Below are 10443 nucleotides of genomic sequence, written 5' to 3' on the forward strand. Positions count from 1 at the left end.
TTCACACTTGGTTTTTCAAGGACCTCATCTATCAGTTCATAATCGGTATAATATACCGAATTATCGCACTCAAGATGAAAATATAATCTTTCTACTGCAGGAGACCTTCCATGAATGGGAAAAGAAAATATTCTCCAACATGCTTCGCTTGGTGAGACATATCTACAATCAAGATACTGCTTGATTTCATCGCCATTTTTAGCGGTCAAAGGACTATCGTTGTCCCCTTCTACGACAGCAGCGGTAATCCTGTCATACCCCTTGTTTATATATTTAAATAAGTACTTAACCGAAGTACCTTGCTTACACCATTCCATATTAATGTGAGCTTGAAATTTCTTCAACAGATATGGATTGTGAGGAACAACAAATCTGTTATCAAGAACAATGTTCTTTATCGTAACAGTGTTTCCAGTATCCCTCCTTCGGTACACAGGATATCCATCCTGATCAACTATAGTCTGAGGCTGCCATTTTTTTGGAAAGAATTTAGAGCATTTTGCGTTTTTCATGCAAGGTGACAACATGTTTGCCAAACCACACGGGCCGGGTATCATATGTCTCTTCACCAGATTATACAATTCCACATCATCTTCTTTTGATGGTATCTCTGCTGAAATGATGTTGTTTATGTCATCGGGAGTGGGATACTTGCTTTGCGGATGCATGAATAGAAAAATATGAGCATGTGGTAAACCTCTCTTTTGAAACTCAATAGTGTATATATCTGCAAAAAATTATAGTAATGAGAGCTTATGATTATATGAGATTTTAAATAGAAGTCATAAACATAAAACATAGCTTGACGGCATGAAATTAATAATATGACTTACATGCAACCACTCTCCCTAAGACATGCTTCTTAGTCAAATCAAACAACAACTCATCCAACTTAATTTTAAAAACTCTTGATATAATGTCGGGACGATCATGGGGCTGCAACCTCATTGTGTGAAGTAGTCTTTTGACTTCGGGCCACATTGGATTGCATGTAAATGTGATAAAAAGGCCAGGAAAACCAATATGGCTACAAATAGCCATTCCATCAAAATACAATTGTTCCATGTATCTTCAACTTCCAACATAAGTTGATGGTAAAACAACTCTCTTACCCTTGTTTGCTCCTTGAGTGTTTTGATCCTGTTCTGGACTGTTCAAATTGCAGTAGTTTGAAACTCTTAGTTTTTTCTAATGCTTGCGTATGTAATTCAACCTTTGAGACTCCATCATGGTGAAACCATCAACCAAAAATTGCTGAAAAAGCCTCCTAGACATCAAAAGTGTGTGTGCTTCGGTTGGTCTGGTTTGAATCCGAAACGTAAGCCATTCTCTGATAGTAAGTTTATTCTTCTTTTTCTTTGCTTTTGTTTCCCTGTGTAGAATACCAATTCTAAAACCATCTTCGCCATATGGAAACAAAAGTGGATATTGTAAAGCAAGATAACTTGGATGAAACTCACTTATCCTTTTCAGCTTCCCACTTTGTCTCTCAAGTATAATATGTCTCTTAGAACCTGTATCAACATCACAAACGATAAGTGCGGCAACTTCAGAAACTGTCGGTTGATTATAAACTCTTCCGTCCTTGGATCGATCGACAATTAATTTCAGTTTTAGATCAGGTACATGAGAATCTTTTAGTCGATCTGCTGCCATCCTAAATATTTTAGCATGTGTGTTGAACTCATCCAACATAAGTTTCAATTTTCTAACCGTTTCTGGATTCACATTAGGATTATGACTGTAACACATTATATAAAACAGTTAGTGTCCATGTGTTATGATAAACTATAGAAGAAGGTAAAACTGAATAATGTCATAAAACAAAGTAAGAATTCAGGCATTACCCTATTCCTTTCATTCTATGATGAATCTCATTCTCAGTGTCATAAATATAAAGCTGTGCAAATTTTGGTGTTTCTCCATCCAAAGCGAGCATGCTCCCAATTCTATGGCAAGTCTGTCCATGTATCCTAATGTTAGGCGGTCCTCCTGCCGATTGGTATCTATTGTCAAACTTCATTCCGGGTGACGAAAAGGCAAACATAATGTTGTACAATCTGCAATACTGCTGATAGTTTATACAGTCTGTATCATTATCATCAAACAATAGATGCTTTAGTAACGGTGGCGGTTCATTCAAAAGTGGTAGCACAACTTTACCATTTCCACAACATAATTGGAATTTGGGTACATCACTATGTTTTCGTTTTTCTGTCTTCTCTTGATACCACATCAGTGCTCCACAATGTATGCATTCAATAATTGGATCACCGATATCCGAGTAGCCTGTTTTATTCAAACAAACACGAAGCAAGTCATAATTTAGAATAAAATAGTCACAAGTATAGATGTTTCATGACTGCAACATTGAATATGGCATGGTTTACAGGAATCTAATCATATTAGTTAGTTTGAAGTATAAAATAAAGTGTCATATATATATATATATATATATATATATATACATATATACCAGAATCTTTCACATTTTGCGGCGTATAGTTTGATTCAATGGTTTCTTCATCATCAAGAGTTGATGTTGTGTCATAGTCAGGATTTGCATTTATGAACTCACAATCATTATCAGATATTGATTCATCCATTGTTCCATCTTCAACGGTTTCATCTGCTTTGTTATTAACGCGTGTGTTGCGGTGACTATTGCTTGTGGATCAATATTTGAGAATTTTTTTAATAGATTGGCTACCATAGATTGAATAGCACCAACATTCAATTGTTTTCTGGATGAAACAACTGATCCACTTTGACGTGTATTAACGTTTTTGAAGACTTGATCAGTAAAGGAAGATGTTGTACCACTTGAAGGTGTGTTTGTATCGAGGCTGACAGGAGAATTGAAAGCATGGTGTCTGCTCAGCCGTGGTGTATTTAGTTGAATAATTGTCTTTCTTCGTTGATATGATGTTGCAGCTACCAGGTTAGGGGACATAGTATCCATAGTACATGTTGAATTCGAGCTGCATGAACCAACTTTGGGTGTTGTTGTATTTGACTTCAGTTTATAAGCATTGCGTTGCCTTTGATTTTGAAACTTATTGACATTGACGTTTCTACTTGTTGCTGATGACCTTAGAAGCTCTGTTGGATGTGCATTCAAGTTTTGATTCCTTTGATTCATCACTGAAGAAGTGATGTTAGACAATGGTGTTCTGATGTTGTCAATGGATGGATGATAGTTCCTACTGAAACAAACTTCAAAATCCAATTCTTTATCACCAACTCTACTTCTTTTCAATCTTCTTTCGCTGAGAATTTGTTTCATCCTTCTTCTTGCCAATGCTGCAACTTTTTTACTCTCACAATCATGTGATTCCACAATAGCTATGTTAATGGTTTACTAAGTATACTTCATGCAAACAAAATAAAAGACAGCATCTATAGGATGCAAATGTGAAGAGTTTTTTCTCATACCTATTTTGTTATTTGAACAGTCAGCCATTTAAAATAGAGAGAATATGGTAAGGAAGTGTATACCTATTAAATGTCCATGCACAATGGTATTTGCTATAAGATTTAACATGCTTAGCCTTAATAATTAACCCTCTAATTATGACAGTAAAAATGTTAAAGACATGAGAGGGGATATTAAAGTTGATGGTTAAGTGTTTGGTCAGCATAATTATTCCATTTAATCAATTAATGGTAAAATAACAAAACTGTTGGTAAACCACAAAAAGGTTACAATCAATGATAACATTGAATACAGAAAATGGCATTAACGAAAAAAGCAATTAAATTAAAAGAAAAAAACATTGGAAACCGTAAATAGAGCAAGTATAATCCATCACCAATGAATAGTAACAACTTCTACTTGTAATGTGAAAGGGCATACACGTTTTGCAAGGCCATACCTTTGAGATTTGCTTCCAGATTTTCTTCTTGTGTTATACTCAAAAATCAAATCCCATATCTTCTCTTACTATTCTCTCCTGCATGCAAATATAAAACCAGTCATAGCAACACACTCCCAAAGCATTTGATTCAACATATCCCTGTGAAAATGTCTTATTCTTCATGGAGTGGCAGGTAAGGTTATGGATAGAATCTACATACCTCTGTTTGTCTTTGTTGTAAGATCCATTTTATCATTTTTTTAATAATCTGGAAACAGCCTTGGTAACTTCCGTTTGAACACATGTTTTTGTCTCTTGACACTGAGGAAATCAACTGCATATTAGGCATGAAAGCTGGTGACGATGAAGTCTCTGATGGAAACACCAAATCTGTATTGAAAGAAGTGAAAGTGGAGGAGGATGAAATAGGGAAAAGCTCAAAGACCCAACCTGCTGCTTTGGTGAATGAATTAGGGCAAACCTCCGGAGCAAACCATGATGCGCTGTTGAAGGATGTGAAAGTGGAGCATGATGCTGGCCAGCCTCCTCAGGTGAATAACAATGATCAAGTGCTGCAGAAAGAGATATCATGGGAAAAAGAGATCACCAAGTCCCAAGTTAGAGGTCATCAAGTGATGGTAAGATTTCTGATTTCAATAGTACTTTACTTTGTACGATCAATGATGTGAACATTCTTAACAACAACAAATTTGTAATGCAACAACAAAACCAAACATCATTTAACATCTTAAATAAACTAATTGTCTTTATCATAAAGCATGGTAAATTTAAAACTTAAAAAAATTATGTAACTATTTCTCCCTTTTAATATCTTTGGCCATCTTGGTTGATGATTGTTGTAGACTATTCATTATCTTCTACTGCATCATTTATAAGATTTCTAATTTCAATATTAAAGTGATATTTGTACGTTTAATGATGTGAACATTTGTAACAACAACCAATTTGTGATGCAGCAATTCCCTCAGGAGGTGATAAAGAAAGCTCTAAGACCAGACATAACAGGATGGAGGCTTTATGATCTTGAAGACTTGTCTTTTTATGAGTGTAAGATTCTGAATTCAAACAGAAAATACGTGGAGATGTATCTTGGATATGGTTGGTATGCATTTGTAAAGGACATAAAGCTGAAGGTTGGAGATAAGGTGGTATTCAACTATAATTCAGACCAGGAAATCTTGTACGTAAGGGTTGACAGGAAAGTCAAGCAGACCAGCAATTAAGTTAGCTTATCTATGTGAGTTTGTTTTTTGTCTTTGATTTTAACTTAACTGTGGGTACCATCAAAACAATCGGTTTTTTGTTAATGTTGTTTTAGACATGTTGCTGATAACTTTTGTTTTATTGGCCATGTCATATTTTGATGTATGATTAAGTAACCTTCATAATGAAGGTAGTACTGCATTATCTTTAATGTTTAAATTTGCATCTATGGTGTTGTTCTTTAATTTTCTCGTTAAATTCGCAATGTGCACACATTGTCTGTCCATTTTTGGTTGATGCCTTTACTTATGTGGGCTTGTTTATAACTTAAACCATGACAGTATTCAAGATAAGGTTACTTATTTTGTTCATACTGGATCTATTGATTGCAATGTGTAAATTTACTTGAACTTCTAAATATATTGTTAACACAACTTCATAATTTTCTTAATGGTTTAAGTTACATTGGCTTGTCAAGAATAAACTCACAATTTTAGATTTAGAAACCTAATCTGTCACACACAATCCCAAGGGTCAGCTAATATCTATGTAATGATGACACTTATAGTTTTCCAAAACCTGTTACAATCAATTTTTAAGGTTTCACCTAAACCTCTACAGAGTTTTTCATAACTGTTATTCACATATCTGTTAATAACATTGATTTACATTGTTGTATATTTATGGGCATTTTCAATTTAACAATGTCAGGATCACAAAATGACAAAGTTTATGTTTTTTAATATGGGGATAGTTAGGCTTATTTAGATAGTGTGTTTTTTAATTAGAGTGTTTGTTTTTTACTTAGAATATAAACCATGCCATCAACTATAACTTTTAAAACATATACAAATGCATATCAATACAACATGACAGTGTTAAAGATAAAACTTTATGTTTTTGAGAATTCGATCAATTGGAATCTTCAATAATATATGACAGCAAGGGTATATCATTTAAGCAATTCAATTTCAAATTCATTAGAAACATTTCAAATAGAAGTATATTTGAAACAATGCACATGATGATATACTCAAATCCAGGAAAACCCTATCTATATCATAACTAAATGGGGCAACTCAAATTCAGAAAAACTTTGTCTATATAAAAAATGATTTCAACAATCATGATAAACTAAGTACCAGAACAACAAAACAAAACATCATTCAACAACTTAAATAAACCAATTGTCTTGATCATAAGGCAATGTAAATTTAAAACTTAGAAATTTTGAAGCTAACTATTTCTCCTCTTTAATATCTTTGGCCATCTTGGTTGATGATTGTTGTACACTATCATCATCTTCTACTGCATCATTTATAAGTCTTTTACATGGAGTGAGTCCTGAATTTTCAATGGTCATGTCATTTTCTGCAGATGCAGATACAGGTTCCTATCATGAATAAAGAAAGGCAACAATAAGATTTATAATTATGACACAGTTGTTATGTTGCTCAGCAAACAAAGAATATCACATGTAAAAAATACATACAGAAATGCTACTCATATCATCCTGGGACAGAGGATCTGGTGCTCGAAGTTTTGAGGTCTGGTGAAAATAATAAACAGTTAGTGTACAACCTAAGAAAACTCAGCACGCATCAAACGAAGATTACAAAGGTTACCTCTTCAAATTTGAAATTGTCCTTAATTTTATTACGCACATCTTCATCAGTTTTGAAGCCAATGACAGAAAGTCGTCCATTTTTAGGCTGATAAACAGCTCTAATTGCCAATTCATTTTTCAATATTGAGTCAAGTTCGTAAGGGAGTTCAAGTGGATCGTAATCACCAGACTTTAAGAATAAAAAGTATTAGACACCTTGAAAAAAATTGACTCAAATATTGTTGTATGAAACATTTACATACCTGTGTTAAATCCATCTTCATTTGAAGAGCAGAGTTCCCAATTAACTTCACGCAGTCTGTGTCCCAAAAGACGAACTTTGCCTTCGAACTGCCGTCAACAGCTGTTATATCAAGCTTATACCTAAATGATTCATGGCATACAAGAGAACACATCAATCTTCATTGTTTGTAAGAGAATATAAACATTACCAGTTGGAAATGGAAAATGGATATAAAGTATATCGTGGCACAGGTGCTGGGCTAATATGCTCCTTAAAACACTTCAGCTTTCCATCCTTGGCAGTCACACTCCTTGTGCATTCCACACATCCATCATAGTACCATCCCATCTGTCCAGCATCAAACTTATCGAGGGTAGCAACGGTAACACAGGTTGTTTCCTACGAAGTTGGCCAATATAAATTACAGTTATATGAGGCTTTAAGAATGATTACAATATAAGGAAACAATCAATCTTTCTTACATGTTGCAGATTTGTTATTTCAGAGAGACTCATTATTTCAGCCTTCCAAACAAATTTGTCATAGTCAGAATAAAATGAGTTTTGCGTTGCCTCAACTTGTACACTTGAAGATGATAACAAAGGCAAATCAACACCAAGTCTGAAAAATGTAAACACAATATTTAATTCGATTCAAATCAACATTAAGTTAAATTTATCTCTTGCAAGATAGTTAAGAAGAAGATCAATAAGCATTCCAAACCATATAATAAAGAAATAAACACATGCTTTAATACCTTTCTTTTAGATTCTTTACTTCTTCAATAGCAAGGTCATTAATCAACAATTTCGTTCCATTCCATGTGTTGGAAACACTAACTGGAAATCCTCCTGAATCACAAGAAATTGAAGAAACAGTTATAACTGTTGGATATAAAAGAAAATATGCAGTTACATGTAACCTATTGTATCATGCATAATTACCTTGAGCCTCTTTAACCCTTGCATTGATTAGCACAATGACAATATCAGAGGCTTGCTTATTATTCTTATAATAGTCATATAGCTGAACTGCAAGTTGCCCCCAAAGAGTACATTGTATAACTGTTTTGCTGGCATCTACAATTGAAAAAAACTATTTTGTTCTTGTTGTTGTTGTCACCATTAACTTGGGTTTGAGAGATATCAGTGATTCCTCCAATCAAATCTAACAAATAAAAAATGGATTGGTTAAAGTTATTCAACAAAAAAAATTATAACACATGAAATTAGGGTGTAGGGAACTTACCAACCAAAACATTTGATTGAAACCTTCCTTCAACTATGGAATTCAAACCAATAATGTTAAGGTAGTTATGAGGGATGTCGGGAAATTCTGCTTTCTTAACAGAAGTTGACCCACAAAAAACCAATTTTTATGTATGATTTGTCGACTTAAAAGCAAAATCATTCTTCCCAACTTTAAAATTTTGCATGATATAAGAGTTTCCTGTTTCAATTTCATATTTGAATTTTGAAAGCAAATAAGCAGGGACAACAACTTGAATCATATCACGCTGCAAGAAATCAACATTTCATCATTAGTGGTTAATCAACAAAAACATATTATAAGTAATCAGTGGGGAACCATATCTTGCTACAGTACTTTAGAATCAACCAAAACCATCTCCATGTGTTCTTTGTTTGAAGAACTTGTGACAGACCATAGATGCTTGCATCTAACTACGATCTTCCACAAATCTTTGGAATCATTGATTTCTTTCAATGGCTCAATTGGGCGAGACATGTTTCACCTACAAACGTTGCAAGAAGAGTAGAGATATCAGTTAATTATCAAAGATGAATCAAATGGAGATGAATTTAAATAGTGTTTAACAGAAGTTAGAGACGGAGGTGATGGAGACGAATGTAGTGTCTTGAGATGAAGGAGGAGTGAAAATCGCAGCGAAGGTGATGGAGACAAAAGTTTTGTCTTTAGATGGAGGAGGAGCGAAAATCGCAGGGTATTGAGATGCAGCAGAATTGAAATGGTTATGCATTTGTTCATGTTTTATGCAGCCTATGGAACACAAAAAGTTTATTGAACAATGAAAGGTTGCAGTAATTGAAGTAGTAGAGTTTTATGTTTTCCAAGCCAGATTTTATGGCTTTTTTTCTTTCAATCACGTGGCCAAGGTTTAAATGTGTAGGGGTGTAATTATGTGTTTGCTTGGATATTAAAACCCAATTATATTCTCAATGCAGCTGTTGACATCATTGTATCTATCTATTATAACAATACACCTATAATATAAAATAATATTATATAATAACAATTAAAAAAAGGAAAAACCAAAAAAATTAAAATAAAATCTATCAATCAAAATGTGACACAATAGACAACATTTAATGTCAAATGAATATGGTGGAGTTATTTATCAAAAAGACGAATTTAGCCATGGAATTTGAACAGTTTAAGTTATTTAATCAGAGGGCTTAAAGTGTAATTATCAGGTATTTTACTTTTTATATATTATAATAGATAGTGAAATAATAAGTAATAGTTTTCTCTCTCCATATTTAATTACTTATTATTTTCAACTATTAGATTAAAAAGAATTAATAGTGAAGATGTGGAGTAAGTTATTATAACTTACTCTTGGAGTAAATCTCTCTCTCTCTCTCTCTCTCTCTCTCTCTCTATATATATATATATATATATATATATATATATATATATATATATATATATATATATATATATATATATATATATATATATATAGAGAGAGAGAGAGAGAGAGAGAGATTTTCTTACTTCAAGAGTTAGTTATTATAACTTCACATTTTCACCATTAAATCTTTTCAATATAATGGTGAAATAATAAGTAATAGTTTTCTCTCTCCATATTTAATTACTTATTATTTTTAACTATTAGATTGAAAAGAATTAATGGTGAAGATGTGGAGTAAGTTATAATAACTTAGGCTCTGTTTGGTAAAACTAGCTGATAGCTGGTAGCTTATAGCTGGTAGTTGATAGCTGGTAGCTTTTAGCTGGTGACTGATACCTGATAAGTTAATACAAGTGTTTGGTAAATTAGCTGTTTCATTAGCTGATAAATACAAAATGACATAAATGATCATTTTAATTAATAAGGGTAATAATATTTTATTAAAATAATAAGGGTATAAATGGGAAAAAAAGTCACAAGCTAAAAGCTACAAGCTCAAAAGCTAAAAGCTAGTAAAAAAACTACAAGCTAAAAGCTAAAATAGCGTTACCAAACAGAGCTTTTTCATTAATATGAGCTGAAAAGTTAAAAGCTAAAAGCTAAAAGCTCTTTTTTAGGTGTTACCAAACAGACTCTTACCCTTGGAGTAAAAATATCCCTCTCCTCATATATATATATATATATATATATATATATATATATATATATATATATATATATATATATATATATATATATATATATATATATATATATATATATATATATATATATATATATATATATATATATATATATATATATATATATATATATATATATATATATATATATATAT

The 10443-nt window shown here is 32.5% G+C and overlaps 2 protein-coding genes across 2 annotated transcripts; both read right to left on the reverse strand.

The window, feature by feature from the left end:
* Nucleotides 1-1188: 1188 nt before the first annotated feature.
* Nucleotides 1189-2606, reverse strand: LOC131614104 (uncharacterized). The gene is made up of 3 exons (XM_058885733.1): nucleotides 2477-2606; nucleotides 1848-2289; nucleotides 1189-1741 (listed from the first exon to the last, which is right to left on the reverse strand). Exons 1-3 carry the CDS (start codon nucleotides 2604-2606, stop codon nucleotides 1189-1191), a joined length of 1125 nt encoding a protein of 374 aa, XP_058741716.1.
* Nucleotides 2607-6321: 3715 nt separating this feature from the next.
* Nucleotides 6322-8677, reverse strand: LOC131614105 (uncharacterized). Its single transcript, XM_058885734.1, has 12 exons — nucleotides 8537-8677; nucleotides 8352-8447; nucleotides 8180-8273; nucleotides 8015-8098; nucleotides 7876-7962; nucleotides 7689-7782; nucleotides 7414-7552; nucleotides 7140-7330; nucleotides 6951-7071; nucleotides 6707-6877; nucleotides 6574-6630; nucleotides 6322-6474 (listed from the first exon to the last, which is right to left on the reverse strand). Exons 1-12 carry the CDS (start codon nucleotides 8675-8677, stop codon nucleotides 6322-6324), a joined length of 1428 nt encoding a protein of 475 aa, XP_058741717.1.
* Between the last annotated feature and the right edge of the window lie 1766 nt (nucleotides 8678-10443).

The sequence above is a fragment of the Vicia villosa genome, linkage group LG6, assembly GCF_029867415.1.
Source record: "Vicia villosa cultivar HV-30 ecotype Madison, WI linkage group LG6, Vvil1.0, whole genome shotgun sequence".
Classification (NCBI taxonomy): domain Eukaryota; kingdom Viridiplantae; phylum Streptophyta; class Magnoliopsida; order Fabales; family Fabaceae; genus Vicia; species Vicia villosa.

What these genes read in the sequence shown, in the direction of transcription:
- LOC131614104 (XM_058885733.1), bottom strand. Translation starts at nt 2,606, where the DNA reads ATGGATGAATCAATATCTGATAATGATTGTGAGTTCATAAATGCAAAT. An exon ending in GCAAAATGTGAAAGATTCTG is followed by an intron (nt 2,290 to 2,476) that starts GTATATATGTAT and finishes TGAATAAAACAG; the next exon opens with GCTACTCGGATATCGGTGAT. An exon ending in CATAGAATGAAAGGAATAGG is followed by an intron (nt 1,742 to 1,847) that starts GTAATGCCTGAA and finishes AATGTGTTACAG; the next exon opens with TCATAATCCTAATGTGAATC.
- LOC131614105 (XM_058885734.1), bottom strand. Translation starts at nt 8,677, where the DNA reads ATGTCTCGCCCAATTGAGCCATTGAAAGAAATCAATGATTCCAAAGAT. An exon ending in TGGTTTTGGTTGATTCTAAA is followed by an intron (nt 8,448 to 8,536) that starts GTACTGTAGCAA and finishes GATTTCTTGCAG; the next exon opens with CGTGATATGATTCAAGTTGT. An exon ending in GTAAAGAATCTAAAAGAAAG is followed by an intron (nt 7,553 to 7,688) that starts GTATTAAAGCAT and finishes TACATTTTTCAG; the next exon opens with ACTTGGTGTTGATTTGCCTT.